Below are 23,207 nucleotides of genomic sequence, written 5' to 3' on the forward strand. Positions count from 1 at the left end.
AGACAGACTGAAAACGCAGCACTGATTGTATCTTTTGGTTAGTGTAGGCTTAAAGTGAGAAAACCTATCTGCTAGAAGTGTTGCTTAACAGCACTCCCTATATAGAGCTCTTCCCAGGAGACCCCTTTGTGATTAATTTACACCAAACCTGTTGAAATGAGAGAACACCCTTTCTTGCCAGACCTAAAAATATACTTAGTTTTGTCTTCATCTTCACATATAATCACACCATTAATGATACACATCAAGTACACAGAATATAGGAAGCCTCTTGAATAGTATGCGTACCTTTATTAAAGATGAAGGAGTCCTGACAAACTGGGAGTGTAGTCTCCTTTGGGGTCACTGTTGATGTCTTGCATGCTAGTTGGAAGGAAACAGACATAGTGTTAGATAATCGGTCACCCGATGGGTCTTCCTCTCACCTCCCTGGGTCTTCAGCTCTTCTTCTACCTGAGGTTACTCAGAATGGCAGCTAAGACATTCTTCATGGCCATTTGCTTGTGGAAGTGTCTGTCCATCGATATGCTGTCCAGCTGGCGCCTGGTCAGAACCTCCTGCCTGCCTCCACCTTGGACCCCCTGCCTGCTCCAGACATGTGGAAAAAGGAAATAGATGGGTCAGAAAGGTAGATTGGTGACATTTTATTTTTTTAGAGTTTTATATAGCGCAAACTAGACCCGGGGTATCAGAGCGCTTTACATGAGCACCAGTTTTGTTACAGATGAACACATTCATTTTTGTTAGGCACGGCGAGATTAAGTGATTTGCCCAGAATCACAGGATGTTGAGCGTCCTTGCCGAGACTTGAACCTGGTTCCCCAGGTGCAAGGTCGACCAATCTAGCCATAAGGCTACATCCTCTCCCCAATTAAATAGGCCTATATCATTCTCCAATACTGTCAAATAGACATTTGGCATTAATGTCATTTTAATAATGCAATTGTCAATACATTTAGGGGTAGATTTTTCAAACATTTTGGGCTGTGTTAGTGTCACAAAAGTGACGGTAACCAGCATAAAATCTTTTTGGGGAGTTTACTTTCCAGCGCAAAACTTGTTTTGGACTGGAAAGTACCCTAAAAGTAGTGCAAAGCACTGCTTTGTGTTACTTAGCGCCAAGGAGGTGTTACATGGGGGATACATGGAAATTACCCCTGCAACCACCCATGCCTTTCGACGCAAAACCCTACCTAGAAACAATTGTAGACAGGTTTAGCGCCAGAAGTTAACGGCACTTCAAAAAAGGCGCTAACAGGAGAAATGTTTTTATTTCTCCTTTATTTTCTGACTTTGCAAGCGTGCTGCATTTTGCAGCACACATACAAAGTGGGAAACGCTTTTAAACTTTGTCTAGGTCTAGTATTTTGTACAGGAAGTGTACCCTTCCTGTACAAAACCTATGCTAGACTCACACAATCATTAGCGCTATGGTGCTAAGGTGTGTGTGTGGTGCTCGGCAGCTGAAATCAGCGCCGGCACTAGGGAGAGGGTAGGAGAGAGACATATCTCTGTAGATACAGCGCTCTTCTGCTCCCTCTCTGTCATGCAACACAGTGCAGCCACTTTGGGTGCTGAGCTGCGTTGCATGTATCTTTTGAAAATCAGGCCCCAAGTGTATTGATGCTTATGAGTTATCAAAATCTTTTGTATAGTGCAGTATTTCGGTGCTCGTGTGAAAGTGTTTTACAAACATATGGTAGAGAGTTACATTCGATCAGTGGTCCTCAACCTGTGGACTGGGGACCACAAAGCCTACTCAGGCTCAGATCAATAAAGTTTATATAAATAAAGAAGCAAAATGTTGAATTGAAAATTTTAAAATGTTCTGAAAATGTGAAGTGATTTGAAATTGGAGGCTACAAATTAACTTGGGATCCTCAGATTTATTTGTGGGAGCAGTGCAAGTGTATCAAGCAGAATATAGTATGGACAATGAGTTGTCTAAAAGATAAAATAATTCACCCATAGTCATGAGCTATATCTGTGCATTATGGTGTATCCCAATAATGTGATATTCACACTAACAATCTCCAGTTTGGGAACATAAACATATGGTCATATAATCATAATGCCCTTTCTAAGCATCTCCGAATATACTGTGATCTTTATTACACCACTGATCCATTATCAAACGTATGCATATGATCAGGTTATATCTACGCGCATTATGATATTAAAATATTAGATACACTCCCTTAAACAAAAACCTTTTTAAAAAAACCCTAATATACCATTCATAAAGGGTTGTGTGTACTTTATAATAGAAAATTCTTCCAGAAACAGTTGTGAAGAGTATATCATAAATAATTTGATGTGGATATATACATTGATGAGGGCTATGATACATTAATCCACGTACCAGCGATCTTTCCTATGTAACTTTCACGCTGGCATTGCAAACACACTACATTTCCCATGACTCCTTAACCTAAATACGGTGTCTGTCATGTGATCACGCATCATTCCACTAGCGCTTAGCAATGAATGGATGAACTATGCGTAAGAATGAATGATTATCCCCGTGGTTTATCGCCTATGGTTACTTAAAAATACGGACACATGGAGACAGTGATAATATAGCTTTCTATCGGCATTAATCGTAACCAGTTAATCATGCCGATTTCATTGGATACTACAATTCCCATGATTCCCTGTTGACGTTATGTTCGTCATTACGTCACACTGTGCACGCCAACAAGCGCCAACCAATCAGTATAACGAATAATACGGAAGTACAAAAACCCATTACTATCGCACCACCAACGCGAAAGCCGGGAACCGAAGCCAAATAGGTTTACAGGCGGGGAAGGACTCTTGATGAAGTAAGTGACGGGCGTGTGCACGGATGTCTCTGTATGATCGTGTTTCCCCACACGGGGAACACATGGGAATATAGACGCGATTCAGAGTAATACCCCTTACACTGCTCTCTTGCATTTCCCTTACCGATTCGGGGCCATTATATTAGGGTTTGACTATAGAGCTACCCCTAGATGCATTACGGTTTCTCGAGACACAGAAACCCTCCAGAACTTGGGTAAGGAAGTTTTTATTGATGTTTCCTGCACAACCCTTTGTAAGGAGAGATAATGATCAGTGACTATGTTTTATTCACAAGCACGGTGTGAGTGATGAGTGAGAGCGAGGTATAGAGTTATTTTACTGAGAATATATAGACCAACTGGCAAGAATTTATTGTCAGGATATGAGCAAATTCGCCACCACACTAATCATCTGTCACGTAGCAATATTATGTACAGATACGGATATGAGTGGTACACGTCTGGAAAGAATTGAACACCACTATCTCATAGACACAATTTGGCACTTGTGGTTTTTGGTCTTTTTCCAAAGCACGCGTTATGGGACACAGCATTATGGAAATACTATTATGATATCGTACAAATGTATGTTGTTTGTTTCTTTGTCGTTTGTTCTTCTCTTGTCAGATGGAGGATGACGCATGATTGATAAATAATCAATCATTAACACAAGGAGTAGCTACTCTGCCCTTGTACGACGCGCAGGATAGGGAACCCCCCCTTCTTCCTGTCCCCTAGGGAGGCCTACTTTGCCCTGAAGAAAGTCCTGGACCTTTATGGCCACTAATGGACTGAAACATGTTGGCACTAGGGTCTTAGGACCATAAGACTTCCAATAAGACCCAAATTCTTTTTGTTTTACTAACCCAGGCAGACCCAAAAATAAAGGGATACCGGGGATCTGTCTGAGGTATTTTAATCTTTCAGCCCCCCGGGTCATACACTTCTTTCAAGAGCTCCCAACACTGTGGTTGAGCCCACCCCGACTTTTAGGCGTCGGGGTGACCCGATGATGAAGCATGACACCACTAGGGTGTGTGAGGGTAACTAAACAAAAAGGAAGCTTTTTCCTTGCTCACCTTCAGGTGAAGAAAGAGAGATTACCCCACATAAGCTCATCACATCTTTCCCATCATAGTGCATCCATATTGACCACTGTTGGTCTGTTAGAGTAATTTAATAGTGGTTAACTGATTGAACTCTGGGTGCCTTGAGCCCTCTGCCTTCAGCCACTTTCCACCCAGAGTTGCAGAAGCTATTGTTCATAGCAGTCAGATGTGTACAGCAGGCACCGAGCACATAATGTGGCCTTTGTCCATAGCCTCAGTCCAGCACCCTTACCATCAGAACCCAGAGCATGTTGCCTTCACTCTTCCACTGTAGGACATACCCATTAAACATGCAGTGCATCCAGTTGCTGGCCATCAGAACACAGGACCTTCAGAGTGCCTCACACAGTCACTGTGGACTACAGCCTCCTGTGTACAGCCTTTTTCCAGGGATGTCATTCTTTAAAGATAAAGCCACAACCACTCTCCTCTGTTGTGTAAATATAGGCAGTGGGGTTTACAATCTGTTCACAAACCAGTTGTGCAGTGACAAGGTGTGTGCACAACTTGTTTCAGGAATAACTCATATTTGAGACCATTTTCCCCAAATGCTCTAGCCTACATTTTTTATAAATTAAACATTGACATTTTATTTCCTGAAATTGCAGTGCTTCTCCTCCACACCAGCAGTAAGCTACTTTTTGATACTCTGGACAGTGAGTAATAAGTAATGTTATTGTATAGTTAATTAAAACCATAACAAATAGGCATAAACTCATTAAAATAAAACAATATGAATCACTTCATCATCTAAGATTCAATAAGTGCTGTAATCACATTATTCATTCTTTAAATAACCTATACAGTACCCTTATTAAAATACCAATTGCCTCGTTCTAACCCAGTGCAACAGGTCACCTCCATCAGTCAGATTCGGGACAGTGCACTTAAACCGTCATAACTTGTTTTTGTTGACACTCAGAAATTACTAAAAATCAAATGATGGTTGTAAATGACCTATCATCTTGCCTTATTACACACTTCCCAAAAGAAACAATAGCCCACACACTTGGCTAGGAATAGCCTAGGGGAGAGGGAATGGAACTAAATATCAACCAAGTATATCATATATGGGGGACCCCTCTTAACCAGTTCAACAATTTTGCCAGCATCGGCAGAGGAGAGGAATGCACTATATCCTGATAGATATGATACATGCCTGCACTCTCCCTTTCACATATCGCAGCTCAGCAACAGTGGCGGCCGGCATCATTAAAATATGGTAGGGCATGATGCCCAAAAAAACTCACAAAATATGTTGCACAGAGCCATGTTCGGTGTTGTTCTTCTCTCTGGTGACTCCAGCAGGTAGCAAGAAAGGGAAGGACTGCCTCCCTTCTCGTTCAATGTGATTCCAACTGGATTGTTTGGAGCAGGCTAACCCAGTACTCCTTTTTCATCTGGGGACGTGTGGCGGGAATCACTCGGCTGTTTCTCAGCGCTGGGATTGAGCTGGGGAAAGTGCGAATGTCAGATTGGCTGGTTGTAGGCAGCTGGCGAAACTAACATGTGCACTGACAGGGGCTGCAGCAATAGTGCAATTGCACAAATCAGCCCTGCCCCTGCCCTCACGTTGTAACAGCGTGTGCTTGTGACTAAAATGAAATGGTATTTTTTACCATTTTATTAATGTGTGTACCTGCTGCGCTTGTGGCAGGCGGAGCTGATGGAGCAAGGTTTCACATCTAAAGAAACTTGCTTGTGTGCAATCCTCTCGAATAACCTATAATAACATAACCAATCTGTCCGTGAGTACTTGTGAGAAGTTGGCCTGGCATATGCTGTCCACTAGTTATAGGGGACACCTTGTACCAGTCCAACTCGACTCTTAGCCTCTTCGCTGCGGCGCTAATTCTGCCGCAGTGCTGACATTCCATTCCTGGGCGTGGTCATGACGTCTCCCGGCCGTCATGAGTCGCGATGGGCGTGTGCTGACGACGGCCGGGAGACGTCATGACCACGCCCAGGAATGGAATGTCAGCACTGCGGCGGAATTTGCGCCGCAGCGAAGAGGCTAAGAATCGAATTGGACTGGTACAAGGTGTCCCCTATAACTAGTGGACAGCATATGCCAGGCCAACTTCTCAGACGTCATGAGCATGGAAGAGGTTAAGGTGATAGGATAAAAGACAACCTTTAAAGAAAGCTATCCTAGTGGTAACTGTGGAGAGCAGCCTTCAGGCTAAGTCTTTAAGGAGTGTTAAGCTTATTGTTTTACCATGGATAACCTCTTGAATGACCAAATGAAAGAGTAGTGCACACAGGTATATATTCAAAATATATGTATTTATTCTAAGAACAAATCCCACTAGCAGCTTTATGAGGCTGGAGATAAAGATACAATTCAATAAAGCATTTATAGTTACAATAAATAGCACTGGAATCACAAGGCCCCAGGGGGGGACCAAACCATATATTAAAAAAGTGGTATAAGAACCACAACAGTTCTGCAGACAGTGCCTAGGGCACTTAGGATCGCTGTTCCCTTACGAAACCACCCAAGGTAGTGAGGATCCCTATTAAACCCTATGGAGAATGTCGCGGTTGGAAATTGCAAGAATCTAGACACTTCTAGCAGGAGTTCGAGTTCAGGAGTTTTAAGTTAAGCTCTTGGAGGGCCCACACCCACGACAGTACCGAGGTACCACTGTTACCTGCCCCAGGGAAGCCGGGTGCATAGGTCGTTTTCAATGGAAAAAAGGTGAAGAACAGCTGCTGGCATGAAGCGTCGTTGATGTCGTGCAGATTGAAGATGTAGATCTTGAAGAAAAGGACCTGAAAGCAGAGGGGACAGAGTCTGGGTCACTAGCCAGTGACCAGGGGCCTCAGGAGAAAGAGACCTTCAATGTCGGGTGCTTCCAGGTTGAAGACGGGTAGCTTGGATCAGCAGCCACGGCGTCCAAGAGGCTTCAAGGAAGGCCAGCTGCTTGAGAGCGACTGTCCCATGAAGGATGAAGGCCGCTGCGGTGTTAGTGTCCGGATTGGATCCACTAAGCCTTGGCAACCGCAACCCACGCAAGAAGCAAGAAACAGCTACGGTGCAGACCCATGAGGTCTGAGCGAGGTCTCCAGCAAGAAGACTGTAGAGCAGGCCTGGAGCAACCAGGGCAGCCCTTGGAAGTGAAGATTGACCTCCGCTAGGGCCCCCCTGTTGAGAGACAAGGGACCGCGGGAGGCAGCAATTTGGCGTGCGTAAAGATGGGCCCACGGGTCGCCGGAGCCGGCTGGGGTGTCGATCTTTGGCACAGATGATGCTGAGAGGATGGCTCAATGATGGGCCAAAGCACAACTTCCCCACTCGTCGGGGTCGTGTGCTGGGCAAGAGGTGGCTGGTGTCCTGGGGTATTGGGTATCTTGGCACCCACGGGGTCCACGGTGCTCAGCTCTGCTGTGCACACTCACTGGCCTCTGGGATGCTTGGGAACCCACCTCAGGGTAGGCAGAAGTCTTCGTTGTCCATAGGAGCAGCGGAGTTCCAACCGGGTCACTTGCAGTGTTTCAGGTGCCTGCCAAGCAGGGGGGTAACTCCTTTACCCCAAGGGAGATTTCTTCATTCAGCTGAGCGGCAGCTCGTCGAAGTTTCAAGTCTTTGAAGCAAAGTTCTCGTCCACGATTAATCTGAAGCTCTGGGGACCCTGCACCCACCTTTATCCAGGGATTAGGGGAGTGTCTGAATCAGAGCCCACCAATGGGAGTTCAGGCGGGAAAGAGTGGCTACACCCTCTCCCCTTTGTGTGTTTCCCGCCTGGGTAGGGGACAGGTTGCCCCTGAACCGGTTTGAGGCGGTGTATGCAGAAGTAGGCACTGGAGAAGCCTATGTGCAAGTTTGAAAGGCATCCTATGGTGCACCCACCCAGTTCCAATCCACATACCCTGTCTGGGGAGGTTGGGACACTTCCCTGCAACAAGATCCCTATTGTCCTGCCGCCGTGGCTGGAGTTCTGCCCAGCAACTGGCAGCCAGAGTCGTGTTGGTGGCGGGTAGCATCCATTTTGTACTTCGTGTGCTCTTAAATTGGTGTCTAAAATCTGCCGCTTTTACCATGTCACCCTTCTAGCAGGGGGGAATCATGTCCTTATTCCCATGGCTGGATTGGGGGTATGATTTCACGATGTTTGACACCAAACATGACATGGTTCTGTGCAGTCACTCTCAAGTTATCACGCTATCGCGATTACTTATTATGCGGTTAAGAGTATATGGTATGGCTGCACTACAAAGAACCTCGCAATAGTTTTAACGAAAGTTGCAGAGGGGCCCTACTCAGGTAAGGGTTCCCCCTCACACATATCTCAGCACCCTGCCTTGTAGGATTAGCAAGGCCTGCCTTAGGGGTGACCTATGAGGATATATGTGTTGTATTTAAGTGGGATACAGGATACCTATATCCCTGTAAGGGGTGCAAGCACCACCTTACCCAGACTACAGTAGTGGTCTGGTGGTGTCAGTTTGTATGGCTGTCCCAGGGGTGGCACAATAAGTGCTGCAGCCCCTGGTAGGCCTCTGAGGGACCTATGCCCTGGGTACCTAGGGTACCATCTACAAGGGGCTCATAGGGTGTCCTCAGTATGCAATTGGTATGTACTTAGGGTACTCATATTAGTTTAGAGAGGAAGCAGATAGTCTGGGGTCCTGGATAGCAGGGCCACAGCCGGTCTAGAGTCAAAAAACAGTCAAAACATCAGCAAAAAGTTGGGGGCAACTATGCAGTCGATGCCACTCTCCTACAGTACTAATTTTGCACCACATTTTATATAACCATATCTAGGGGAAGCTTGTCTATGTGCTGTCTTAATAAGTAACTCGAGTGTCCTAAAAATGGCCACTAAAACGCGGGAAATCTTTTGCGCATGCGCCTACCAAATCACGTGGTGTGACGTTCTTCTGTCGCTTGGGGGGAAATCTTTGCAGCTGCGCAATAGCTTCTAATATGGCCGCTTCAAAGAAACATACTAATGCGCATGCCGAGCTGAAACTAACCCATGCAAGTTCTACTAAGCTATTAATGCGAAAGATTTATTAAGTAAATGGGGTTAGAGTAGAAGTAAGTGGTATACAGTGAATTCATTTAAATTTGTATTCTAACATGTTTCTCTCTGACTTTATTAATAGTTCGCATTTGGGCCTTGGAGGGTGACTGATGTCCTCATCCTTTGTGGCAACCATGCATGCGCCCTACATCTTTGCTCTCAAGTCAATGAAGTCATTTGACGGACTGCCCAAACCCAGCAAGGACATGAGAAAGTAAACTCCTGACCCTACGAAAGGAAGACCCAGCTACATTGTACCTTAAATGTATCGATCATAATACGAAATGATTGTGGGAATAAAGTTTGTGGGTATTAAAATTAAAGGGTGGGGATTTAGACAATAGACTTAAGAAAAATATTGCACTTGGTATGGTGTGATGTCCTCTCCCCACTGCTTGGCCCAATCAAATTACGGGTGAATGGAATTGAAACATTTGGGGTGGAGCATATACTTGAATTTGGTATAACAAGAGGTAGGTATAGATAGTTAGACACACTTGATGCTGAGATGCTGATGCTGTGCTGAGATGCTGCCCGATTTTGCTGCAACCTGACTGAAGAATCTTACACTAGGGAAATTCGCGGAACAACCGAGGAGATACATCCAGGGAAGGGTCCGGACGTACCTGAACCGGACAGAGTAGCACCAGAGAGGGGTGCAACGCTGGCGTTACACTAGAAGAGGTCACTTTTCCCATCCCGAAACTGTGACACTCTAATGTCGGGGTCCTCACACCATTCTAGGTAAAGATATCTGTAGGGTAAATGCTCCGTACTAGCTCTCTGTTCTTTCTCTCCTCAGGTGCTGTCATTGTAAGAATTTATTAATGCAAACTGATTATAAGCTAACTGTGCAATTTGCTGGATGGAGGTTTCTGGTCCATCCATGTGTATCTTGATTTGACTCACAAAATTATTAATTAAGATAAACATTTAAACTTTCCCTGAGTCTGTGGTTCTTTCAAATTAAAGTTAAATGCATTATTGTCTTTCCTCCCTATTCTAATCTACTACTAGATCTTATTGCATGTACATTTACTCAGGAGACAGGTATGTTAAGAATACTGCTGTAAAGGTTTCCTAGGGTAAAATAAAATTGATGACCAGTGGAAATTTGCCAGCTCATTGTGTGTATGAATGTATATGGGCCCAAATGTGTGTTGTGTGTATGAATGAGTAGAGCTGGTAAACTCCGCTGCATCAGAGTGACGCTTCTCCACCCTAACGGAGGAGCTGCTGCTCCTCAGCAAGTTGTGTTGCTGCGTTGCGTAAAAAAATAAATATATATATATATATGGCCCCCAGTGTCTTCCAATGATTTTTGACAAGAGTGGATTTGTTTCCCGGATCCAACTGAAATCTTCAAGTTAGGGGTAAAACACACAATGTTCACTCATTTATGTCTGCAAAAGAGAGGAAATTCATGCCAAATGCACAAGTCTTCACATAATTCATTCAACAAGCTACCCAATAGAAGCAATTACATGTCTCTGTGGGCATATCGTACAAGGCAGGAATGAGTCAAAACTTCATAAAAATGGCACTGCACAACTCCAGCTGCACTCACTGATGAGGCTCAACTAGGCTGGAACTGGCGTACATTTGCCTGGGTTCCTATTCAGAGGGGACGGTGCTTACAAAGTTTATCCCAACTGCCCCTTTGGACCAGTGGAAGAACTGACTTACATTTGGGTGGTTCCTGTTGCACAGACGAGATTAAAATGAAAAATTGAGGAATTCCTTCCATTGCTTTTTGTGCACTTAAAGTGAATGAATACATGAGTGAATATGTATGTGTCCTGTGATATACAAGACAGGAACACCCCCAAACTGCGACTATATTAAGTACGTTTTTCAGGGGATATTTCACAGCAATTTGCCTCGATGGATGGCTAGAGTATTTGACCCCAGCGTTGCCCGCCTTTCAGGCTAGGAGACATCCAGGGAGGTGTAAAGTACCGATAGCACTACATTTTGTTACTCATAAAACCCTGCAACTTCAATCTAAAGATATAAAAAAAAAATCCTTACTATTACATGCTGTAAGAGACTAACATGGCCTGCTACTATCAAAAGTCCTGTCGTCCTGCGTCCAACACATCCCCAGATAGAAACAGAACCAACCATATGTGCTTGGGAATATTGACATAAATGAGTCAAAACATGTCCAATTAAAAGTGGCATCTATTAGCCGTGCCATAACTTAACATTTGTAGATGTAGTTAAATGGGGAGGCGGATGGTAACATGGTACTTCTAGATTATACCCATAATAAATGGAGGTAATATCTACTTGTACAACAGTGTGCTGTGGTTTCCACTAATTCATGCAGACCCTTGGACTATGCCTGTTACTGACCAGGAAAACCCCTTGAAAAGGAATATTTTACACTCACTCTCATCTCCTTCAAGAGGCGGGGGAATGCTAAAACATTAAAGAAGTCTATTCATACCTTTATATTAGAAACAAAATAGATCACTGGTGTGGATTTTGCCAGCTTCTGTGCAGCAGGGTTCAGAGTCCCAGGCAAAACAGCACTTTGTCATTAGGAAGCTCCATTTTTCTTAACAATAAGGCCATTCATATTGTATACTGTTTCTTGAAGATTCCTTTTGTGACCCAGAACGTTTTTTGCAGCAATATATAGGGCGAGCTTGATCGCTTCCTGTGCAGCCTTGCATTTCCCAGACAGGAAATGGAGCACCAGGTAATGTTATGAAATAAATGTCAATTCCAATCTTGAGCCTGGGATAGGCTCACAAAATGAATCGGCTGGAATATATGTATCCATCATAAAGGATGTTACCAAAGTTTAGTATCCTGCTATTTTATGCCAATTATTACATTGTATTTAATGGTTGTGCATGGTATGCTAAATTATGTTCACAATGCAAAAGATGTTTGTGCTTGTGTCTGCAGGATTTTAGTTGTTGAATCTGTTTTGGAGCAGACTGAAAGGATGTCCAATTAGATGACATTACCTATGTAATTTAAAGGGGAATAGAGACTGGATGTATTTCAGTAGTGGATAAGTAAAGGCAATTACTTACCCGAGCCGTTTTCCCATAATCGTTTGTAAAAATTTCCTGGCCGAAATCTGACCCAGGAACTTCCTGTATGTGTTGGTAAAGATGGCGTCCGCATGCCGTTCTGCCCTGGAAGCAACAAGAAGCAGGCTTACCGTCTTTGTGTTATACTTGAACCTCCAAAGCAAGCCCCGCAGTTTTGAAAAACTTACATTTGTGAGCATTCATAAACTTAGAACAGACCCCCTTACCACTCTGGACCTAGTTGGATAATTTATTCCACCAAAGACGCGGATTACTCATTTTCAGGTTCACCTCTAAACAAGGAAGAAATGCTATTTGTCCAAGGGAAAACATGTTTTATCATAGAATAAACAAAAAGAAAAGACAAAAATGTGCATTTGCATATTGGGCTCCATTTTCTCAGTTCTTAAATTTATGCTGTGTAAATTTACACATGGTGGAAATAGGCCGAGGACTATGCCACGACATTCCCAATAGTATGCCAGGAATTCTGCACCTGGCAGAGCTTTCCATGAAGGCTAATGTGAGAGTTCGTGAATTCCGAAAAGTATTAAATCCGCACCCATACGAGGAGCACTGATATGGGTGCAGATCTATTTACTTACTATTTTGATTGCACCCATCATTTGTTTGGTGTTTTCTAAGAGAAAATTAAATAATGCTTCATCTTGCTAATAAGATGTCGAAAGCACACATTTCACTTTGAAGATGTTAAATAGCATGAACATGCCAGTAAAAGGACTACCGTTTTAGACATAGATTCACAAACTGGTCAAAGAGTATTGGACAAAATGGATTAAGAGAGAATTCCTAACAAAAAAAATATTCTATAGTTCTAGGGGGTCACTCAAGTAGCAAAGGGGTATTGGGCCCTAAAACCAGGCCTGGGCGAAGTTTGCAGAGTTCCGCTATGCGGAACTCCGCGAAGTGCTAAAATCCTGTGCTGCGCTACGCGAAGTTCCGAGAGCGGCGAAGTGAGTTAGGGTCATGCCATTCGTGGTGATTTTGAGCTCCGGGTGTTTGTCCTGTGTTGTAAAATCATTGCGAACGGCACCATGTGCAGCGCAAGTGGGCTCAGCTTCCTTTCTGCTGCTTGAGTAGATTGTCTACTTGAGCTGCAGCTTTCTCAACACGAACGGAAGGTTTCTCAACACAAAAGGACGATTTCTCAATGCGAGGAGTCATGACCACTCACATTGAGAAATCCGACAGCCCGCGTTGAGAAATCTCGCTAGGAGATTGATTTTCCTCGCTTGCCAACTAGACCTTGGCGAGCGCGAGCAAGGAAAAATCTCGCTGGGAGGTGAACAATCCCTCAAAGGAGTGCAGAAAACTTCGCAAATAGAGCAGAGTTCACCGTGCAGGGTTACTTAAAACTAGCATGCATGAGCAGCAAACCGCAATTGTGGTTGGAGTGGCACCTAAGACCCCTGGGCTCCAGTATCAGTGACCCTGCTGCTGTAATGTTTGTTCCACCCTTGTTAGCAGTGTTGATTTTGTGTATTTTCTATCCAGAACTTTTGGAGGGACTTTAAATGGACAGTGAGAAAATTGATTTGAGAAGGTGTAAAACACTCTGCATATATTGCTTCCCACACAACCTTCTTTGTGGTTTTAATCCTTAAATCCTTTACCTGCACATCACCTGGCCAGGAACCTGTTTCAGTTCCAATACTGAATGAGCCTTCATGCCTTGTCTTTTAATTTTCATTTCCTTCGAGTCTGGGATTTGTTTGGATTCTGTGTTTCAAATTCTTCTGTTAGTATCTGTTTTGTCGAAGTTGTGGTCTGACCTCTAAAAGTGCTCCATATGACTGACAATTTTCCACTGCCTAGCCTAACTTAACCTCCTTCTATTTTTAAGGACCCTGCCATTAGCGGCCCGTGGAGGGAGTGCTGCGGGGCGGTGGGGTGGGGGAGGAGCAGGGTGGGGGGTAGTAAACTACGGAAGACGGCCGAACGGAGGTAAGTAAACAAATAAATAAAACGAATTTCGTTGCGCACGCTGCATCGATTTGGCAAAGTAGCGCGTGCAATGAAATCCGTTTTGTTTATTTTATTTATTTGTTTACTTACCTCCGTTCGGCTGTATTCTGTAGTTTACTAGCCCCACCCTGCCCCTCCCCGCCCCGCAGCACTCTCTCCACGGGCCGCTACTGGACCCTGTACTTGGTCCAAAACCTCCACCTTTGTAAATAGGTTGTTGAAATTTCACTTTGATGTTTATTTATTTATTTATTCAAGGATTTATATAGTGCTGGCTAGACCCAGAGGTATCAGAGTGGAGCAGAAGCAAGGCAAATATCAATAAAACAATACCTACATGCAAAATGCAAACAAGAACATTGAATCATACCATTGAATTAGGAGAACGGCAAAAATCTTAGGATTCGATGGTTATATACAGTTAAATAAAATACAGGAGGTATAACCTAGGAGCACACAATAAAATATAACAAGGAAACATTTGTAGTGATAAGAGGGACGGGGAACGTGAGGAAAGGTCAAAACAAGTTAACAAGAAAACAGGGGAGAACGCCAAAAGAAATTTACAGCAATGTAACGAGAGCTGACGTAGTACATGAGCGACCAAGGAGATCAAGGGCAGGAGAAAAACAGTAGGGAGAATACAGGGCAAATGAAAGATCCACAGGTTAGCTGAAAGAAGACCGATACAGGAGATCCATAGATAACAGGATCTGAAAGAATTATGGACTCCAGTACTTATTGAGGAGATTACGAGTTAGGTCTCTTTTGAATCCAAGGTAGGATGGGTTGCAGCGAAGGTCCCTCGGGAGGGCATTCCAAATGCTAGGCGCATTTCCTGAGAAGGAGCGAGTCTGGGTGGATTTCTTTTTTAGTAGTGGGGGAACAAGGAGAAGAGCATTGGAGCTTCTCATCAGTCTGGTGCAGCCCGCTCTTTTGAGTTTATTTGTTAAGTAAATCAGAGATTGAGAGTGAAGAGCTTTATGGGTGATGCAGGCAGTCTTGTAGATGCATCTTCCTTCAATGGGGAACCATTTAAGGGATTTGAGGGAGGGCGAGATGTGATCAAACCGTTTGCAAATGGTAATAAGCCTGGCAGCCATGTTGAGCATGGCTCTGAGGGGGGCCAGGTGAGCTTTGGGGGCTCCAGTGAGAATAGCGTTGCCGTAATCAAGTTTAGAGATGCCTAGTGATTGAACGACCCCTTTGAAGTCGTCTTGAGGGATAAAGGGTTTGATTTCTTTGATGTGTTTAAGAGTGAAAAGAGCTCCTTTGGCAGCTTTATTGATATGGTCCTTTAGTGCCAAATTTTTGTCCAGGATGAAGCCTAGGGATTTTGCCGAGTTGGAGAGAGTGAGCGGACAGTTGAGGGCGTTAAGGTCAGCGATCCAGCGACGTTGACTGAGGTAGATGCAAGACCAAGGTTTGCCTACCTATGCTCAATTTATAGAGTTCTCTATAAGTAGTAGGTGACGTATCGCATAATTTGAAGGTCAGTAAGGCTAATTAGAAGGGTACCATCCATTTCTGGACCCCCCCCCCACCCACCATTTGGGTAGATATCCCCCTTTATGTTCATAACTATAACCCCAAAGGGCAAACCTGAAGAGTGCCAGATACCGGGTGCCATTTTCCAACTAATCTCAGCTCTGCTGACTCTAGAAGGAGGCAGGGACATCTGTGCTTCAGCATCACAGTGTTGCCTGAGGGTAGTCGCTCCTCTACCAAAGATTTCACAAAGATCATTCCAGCTTTAGTAAATCTCTTCACCATCATGAGATCTATTCTAATTCTATGAAGTCTTGCCTAAAACATTCTGCTGCATGGATGTCAGTGAATTTGATTATTGTTGTCAAGGCAACCTGCCATATCACTGACACTACATCTGAGCCTCTCCCTTGATCCCACAAAAGGTTACAGAACTTTGTCAAATTCCCTTCAGAAGGATTATAGTTTCTTGGTAAAAATCCTTATTCTCGTATTTCTTCCTTCAACCGAGATGAGACATGTGTGAAACCTTCTCCAACCTTTATTTTTTTTTCTAATAGCGTGAATTTGGCTCGAAGGCATTTGAGTTTTCTTACTTGGGACCAGGTTACATTGCACATTAATATTTTTAGGCATGGTGAGATTAAACGATTTGCCCAGGCCTATAGGATATTGAGCCAAGGTTAGGACTCAAAACGGATTCAATGGATCTAAAGTTGGGTAGCTTAGGCCCCATCTCTTCCCTCTTCTGACTGTGTTCCTTATGGTGCACCACAGCCTACCCCATGCACCCACAGTGTCATCAGACTGGCATCATCTATGCCAGTGGAAGTGACATGCATTAATCTTCCACTGCCATCGAGTCCATGATGAAGCAATATCTTTTCAGATAACTGCTGAACTTGTCACTGATTACTAACAGGCACATTTTTTGAACTCTCAGGTCAGATTGTCAAAACAATTGCAGTGCAGCCGTGCACGAATTTCACAGAAAGTGTTGTGCTCCAATGATATCATCAGTCATGCTTGCACTTAAAATGTTATTTTAATGTGAAGCTAAGCATCGTGCCACAGTGCAAAGGGAAGTAATCAAGGTCATGTATCAAATTTGCATTCGAGGCACACCCTCCAATACAAAGCTTTGCATGCATCTAAATGACCCAGGCTAATCAGTGTAAAATGTGTAAATTGTAGAAATTACACATTGTGTGCAAATTTCATTCAATATTCTGCTTGCCCTTTGTGGAGGGTTTCGATTTTGTGTTTATTTTAGCATTTTAAAATTTGATGCAGGATTGCCATCCCTGAAATTGGCCAGGTGTCCAAGTGTTTATTAGGCACAATCTAGAAAATTGGAAATTCTGTTGTTGCCATTAGGATCAAAGATACCATGTCTTGAGTGGACAAAACATAAACTGCACACCAATACAAATATTGCTTCCTCATTCCTGACCTCAAAGCATTATGGTATGTAGAAATACATCTAAGAGCCAGATCTCCAAATCCAGACTCCACTGCTAATCTTCCGCATGTAGGAGTTAAAACTCGTGCTCTGCATAGCAATGTGTTATAGACTGCGAAGTCATATCCATAACCTTCTAATAAGGGCATCATCTATGCCCAAGAGTACTCCAGAGACACACTTGCAAGAGACAGCAAGTTTCAATATGACCTAGGGTGCCATTTGTCTGTATCCAAAAGACCAGCTCATTTGGGTCAAAGAAATGGATTTAACTCTTGACTTCGTAAACAGTTTGTGGAACGTCTCCACTTATTGTACCAGTCACACAAGTAATGGCTTAGGATGCTGTGGGAAGCTGGAGTGGGTCAGAGAACTGTTTTCATTAAGAGAAGGAGGCTTAAGTCTGAGATTGGTTGTGCAAGACCTTTACTACAGAAGTAGCTCCCAAGTATACACATTCTCTCCCTTCCTACTTCACATAGAGACATCTTCTCACCTAGACAAGACAGATGGGAAGCATTAGAATGTTGCATATGCCTTGTATTTGAAATTATGAGTGTGGTCTAGCACCATTTTTAGAAGACCAGGAAACCTAAATTCCCTTTGCTATACCAACATGCTCAAAATAAATGTATTACCTTTCCTTCTATTATTACCTAGATATTTGGTGCTATTGTGAATGAGAACCTCAGTCAGTTCAATACTGGCATCAAAAAGGCTGAAGCACATGTGGCTTAGGTTCGCCCATCCTGCATGATCTGATAAACCTACTCATCTTTCCAAGCCTGGAATTTCAGCACTTCTAAACAATGAAATCCCAAAAAGAGATGGTGGCCCTAGTTATGACACAAAGGCCTTCTCTGCCAGAGCACAGCAGTAAAATAATTCTCCCTACGTTCTTGATTGAGAACACTGCAACCTGTAGTCCGGGGCTGTGCATCTCTTGCAATAGGGGGGTAACTTGCATCTACTACTTAACCAGTGTGGACCCAAAATTATGTGATATTTCTTGAGATAGTTAATGATATTGCCTTCATAGTTCTTACACCACTGAGCTTTGCTTCCACAAATGCAAGGTTACTGAAATCGTCTGACCGAATTATGAGTGTTCCTGTGACTGACCACCATGAAACCCTATTTCTAATAGACATCAAGGAACACAGAATAACACCTTGGATCGTATTCAGCAGATCTTTTCAAAGTAGAATGGCTTGGTATATGTCTGAAAGGTGAACACAGGTTTTCTTCACTGCGGAAAGTATACCATATATATTATCTGTTGCCTATTTTAATGGTATGATGCCTACTCATAACATTTCAACTTTTTTCAACATGCACTGATCTCCTTAATCTAAAGAAATCATTACTTATCTAATGACAGATTTCTTTATTCAACCACACATTTTGTCAGTGACCGACAGTCTTTGTCCCCGATATTGCCCGTCTTCATTCATATGATCTCACAGCCACCCATCAATGGGTCTCCTGATCACTCCACATTCTTCCCAATTACACCTTGGATTTCTTAATCAGATCGTGGCTTTCCTATTGATCAACAGTTTTCTCCTCTTTCAACCCTATCCGTTCTCATGCCCCAAAGACTATAAGCGTGACCATTGAAGCATAGCAGTCCCTGTACTACCACATTTTCTCATTTTATGGGGGCCTTCGTCATTGCTCATAGTTCACCTAATCCTTCCACAGTCGTCTTTGATCAGCAAAGGCTCTTGTGAGATAACTCTTCAGTTTCCCCTGCAACCATCACATTTCTCATTCTAATGATGCTAGGTCTGCTACATGACTTCTTCAATTTTTCTTCCAAGGTCTTGTTTCCTTTTTCAAGCTAGGCATCTTTATCTGTGTACAGCTTGCTTTACGTACCTTTGGCTTTGGACAGTTGTTTACATTGGCCTTTTTGAGGACTTAACTATTGAAATACGCAGAGATCCAAAATTGTTTTTTCAGGAGCCCATCACCAGTTTTGCTTAATGCCGGCATTGCTAAATATCAAAATCACCTACCTTTTTATTAATTTCATGGCTCTTTCCACTATCAGTCACTCACTGTCTCTTTATCTCACTATTACAAGCTCTTGCTCAACCTTGCTTTGTTTCCTTTTCACCTTTTCCCTATGTTTCTTTTTCCCTTTTCTGCCTTTTTTCATCTCTTGCTCTCGGTTTAAGTACAGTGATGAAAAGTCACAATCACAAATTAAACAGTAGATTTGACACTGCACTCAGGCCTTTCTTGGGCTGACGTATCATACTTACCTACCATGAACTTCTTCATTTGGCATAACCATCATCATGCTGCCCCAGTCTCCTAATCCAGCTACTTTTTGGTTCGGTCAACCTTGACTTCTTTTCATACACTGTTATCCTCACTTATCCAGTCAAGTTTTCCTCATTTATCCAAATCCTAAGCTATCCATCTACTGCTTTGCTGACCTACTAATTAGATTTATATACAAAAATAGATATCCATGAACAACCACTGCCCTTCTCCAATGGGTACAAATGTTGCAAGAGTTTGCAGACAGTGAACTCACCTTTTCTCTGTAGGGTCACTCAGGAAGTGCTCCTGCTCTTCTAAGGAAAGGTCTCGACTCTGCACCGGGTCTCTCTCCCGAAGCTGGAAGCTCATGGCCTTCCCAGAGATGGGGAGCTGGTCATAGCTGAAAAAAGAACCCAGGCTAGTGCTTTGAAAAGAAAACACAATGTAAACTCGCAGTTCTTCTCTCCATAACTGATCACAATATAGTCTGCAGGACATGGCATCATTTTCCTATTTCTCTTCACTCTTTGTGTTATTTAATTGTTATTATAAATGTCATATTATCTGTATTGATATTTTTTTGTTCATGTTTAGATAGGTGCGACGGGTTTGCCTAGGGATGGCTCCGTGTCTCACTGTGCCATGCAAATAAAGATCTACAACAAAACCGAAAACCATCTGGAGTTGCTTGTGTTTGCTTTTAAAGGGGACTTTGGGTTGGTACTTGAAAACTGAAGGTCAAATTTACTGGGGCATTGCGCCACCAGAACGTCACTTTTTCTGGCATTCGGGTGGCGCAATGCCCTGCTTTATAGTTACAAAGCGGCATTATGCCACTTTGTGTGGCTTAATGCCGCTTTGTAAACAGCTTCCCCTTTTGCGCAGGCATCTGCGTGAAAGGAGCATGCAATGGGTGTTGCTTTGGGTGTACCCACACAACACCCATTGCTTTCTGACGCTGCCCCAGATTTACAAGGATCTGTAAATTTGAGGCAACACCAAAAACTAACACCACTGAATAGAAGGCATTAGATTAGCTCAGCAAGGAGAAATACTTTTATTTCTCCTCGTTTTTGCGCTGTCTATGTGTGCAGCATTCTGCACCACACATAGAAAGAGCAAATTGCCTTTAAAGATTATTTTTGTGCAGGAAAGTGTACCTTCCTGCACATAAACATTCATTCCTGCAACACAGACACCCTTCCACCATGATGCAAGGGTACCTGCGTTGCAGGGAATCATCCCTGGAACGCAGGCACCCTTACACTATGGCACAAGGGTGTCTGTGTTGGCCCTAGGCAGCATTTTTAAGCGTAAGGGAAAACACAGGAGAGTGCCATATTCTTGTAAATATGTTGCATCCCTGTGTTTTTTAAATGATACAGCACAGCAAAATTGCTCGCAGCTCCGCACTGCGCCATTTTCTTGTATGACGTGTATATGGCTGGTCTCCGCCATGAGTGACATAGTTATCTGGTAAATGATGTACTGGAATGCAGCTCCAAGCAGCGGGCAGTGGTAAGGCTTTTTCAAGCACACCACCCATCCCTTTTTGTGTTTTCCCCATTGTAACCCACTAAGCGTACAAGGTATTCCTAAACATACTCATTTTGCCGCATGAATCAAGCTGCACCCCATTGAGGAGGATAACAACATCTGGATCATTCTAAGGGCCATATTATCAAGAAACTGCGATCACATTATCGCCGCTTTAGCGACAGGAAACTGCCGCTAAAGCAGCGATAATGGGCTTGATAATATGCCCTTGAGAATTCCCATAGAAGCCCAGGTTAAGGTGTGAACCTGGGCTTCTATTGGAATTCTCACAGGCATATTATCAAGCCCATTATCGCCGCTTTATTGGCAGTTTCTTGTCGCTAAAACCGTTCCTTGATAATATGGCCCTAGGTTTTTTACTCAAGACGCAATCGTAGCACTCTCTCAAAAATGTGATTTTAGTGCATGTACAAAAATTGCACAAGTAAAAAGATTTGAAATTGAATACCACATAGATCTCCTGTCTCAATTAGCCTAAGAAGGAGACTTATTTGCAAGTCTCGTTGTCCGCAAATTCCACCCAGGTGCTGCCTGGGTGCCCATGAGTAGACAAGGGTGGCTCTAGGCAGCTGGCTAACAAGCATTGAAAAAGTCAGGAGAGTTATCCTAAGGTTTATCCATTATCCAGACCCAATCCCACTATTGCCTGGACATAGAAGATCAATGTAGTTAAGACCAGCACAGCCAGGCAGCCACGGTGCTCATTTCCATGAAGGAGCAAAGTCCTTTTTGATGTGGTGGTCAAGTATGCGCCTTGCTTCCTGGACAGCAAGGTGACAAATTACAAGACTTCCTCAGAACAAGGCCGCTATGGTAAGACATAACAAACATAATCAATTTCAGGTTATTTAGTGTGAAGTTGATGACATGACACAGCGGGTATGCAATGCTGCTTCCCAAACAATGGAATAAAAGCCTGGCAAAAGGAGGTGACTCCCCGCCACAGCCGAACATCAGTCCATTGTAACAGAAGGCCTCGTCTATAGTGGGTTTGACAGGGGTGACCAGGGTGAGTGGAGGTCAGAGGGACAGTGAAGCATTCAGAAAGTACAGAAAGTGTCCTAAGCTTTCAACATACCAGTACAATAGGCACTTGTAAGAGTCCATGTCCATATGTACACAACAATTTCACCATTTCCTTTGCAGATGTCATACTGGAGATGCACCAAGGCCAAAACCACATGCCAACAGCAGGCACACACAACAGGCTAAATCTACTACCCTGTCCCTACAAGAGCTCCAGCAGCTCTAACCAGGATATGTCCTGCAAGTGGTAGTAGAGGATGATACAGGGACATCAAAGAACATGTGCACATTGAACATCATACTGATTCACACATAGACATGGAGTAAACGATTTATAGTGAGACCATGGTTGTCGCACCTTCACCTTCAATAGACCAGCCACCCGCTACAAGAGCATCGTCAACCACAACCACAGCATTGATGTCACCATGCATCAACACACTGTCCCTTCCTAGACACAATAGGTAAAGCTAACTCAGATGATTATGGAGGTACCTGACAAACTCAAGCAAGCCATCGGAGGCAAAATCAGTCGCAACAGCCATCGAAGACTCCAGACATAATAGTCTGCCCCTTTACTACTCAACAGACTGCCCAGAAGAGTCAGACCAGATAATCAGTCAGCAGCTCACTAAATAGAATGGTCTCAATATCATGTCATTAGACGAATGCCAAGCTTCTAGGGTGAATGAGATGATGATGTTGACAGCTCTCTCCATTTCTCAGTAATTATTGATCTAAAATAATCAAATCAGCAAGTGAGTCCGTGCCCAGAATCTCAAGATTTAACCACATTTGCAATCACCTTTGGACGATTCAAATACTTAAGACTTCTATTTAGGTTCGCCATGACGGCTAGTGTGTTCCAAAAGAATATCAATACCCTTTTTGGGAAACCTAAGTGGGTTCAATCTTTTAAGGATGATGTGCTGGTGTTTGCTGCATCACCAGAAGAGCAAAATGAAAGGTCATCCCTAGTGTTGAAGATCTTGATAGAGATGGGTATGATGGTTAAAAAGGAAAAGCCTAGATTTATGACTGACGCAGTCGATTACTGATACACACTATTACACCTGATGGTAGTAAGCCTAATCCAGATTTACTTGAAGCAATTAAGACAGGTGCTCCACCTTAGGACAATGATGGGCTGAGATCTTTTCTATAGCCTTAGTGAGTATTATGCAAAGTTTGTGTGAGAATGTGCCACTGTTATAGAACCTTTATGAGCCACATTGAAGGGAATTGTTTGGAGAGAATGACTGAAAGATGGCCAGGAAGAGGCTTTAAGATGTGTGAAGATCATGATTTTCAAAGTACCTGCATTAAAACCATTTAAGAGTTGATCAAAATATACTGTAACTGTTGACGCTAAGGCTTCGTCTTGGGGCTCTGTTATGCCA

At 43.4% G+C, this 23,207-nt stretch overlaps 1 protein-coding gene across 2 annotated transcripts in view; it reads right to left on the reverse strand.

The window, feature by feature from the left end:
- Positions 1-293: 293 nt before the first annotated feature.
- Positions 294-23,207, reverse strand: part of GHRH (growth hormone releasing hormone) — a 54,604-nt gene continuing 31,690 nt past the window's right edge. Inside the window, exons 2-5 of one of the 2 annotated variants that reach the window (XM_085614562.1) lie at positions 19,499-19,624; positions 12,015-12,119; positions 454-585; positions 294-363 (exon numbers count right to left, since the gene is read on the reverse strand). In XM_085614562.1, the coding sequence (XP_085470688.1) occupies positions 294-363; positions 454-585; positions 12,015-12,119; positions 19,499-19,624 (433 nt within the window). Of the gene's footprint in view, positions 364-453; positions 589-12,014; positions 12,120-19,498; positions 19,625-23,207 lie in introns of both variants that reach the window. The other variant, XM_085614561.1, reaches the window with a different exon arrangement.

Source organism: Triturus cristatus, chromosome 7 (genome assembly GCF_964204655.1).
Source record: "Triturus cristatus chromosome 7, aTriCri1.1, whole genome shotgun sequence".
Taxonomy (NCBI): domain Eukaryota; kingdom Metazoa; phylum Chordata; class Amphibia; order Caudata; family Salamandridae; genus Triturus; species Triturus cristatus.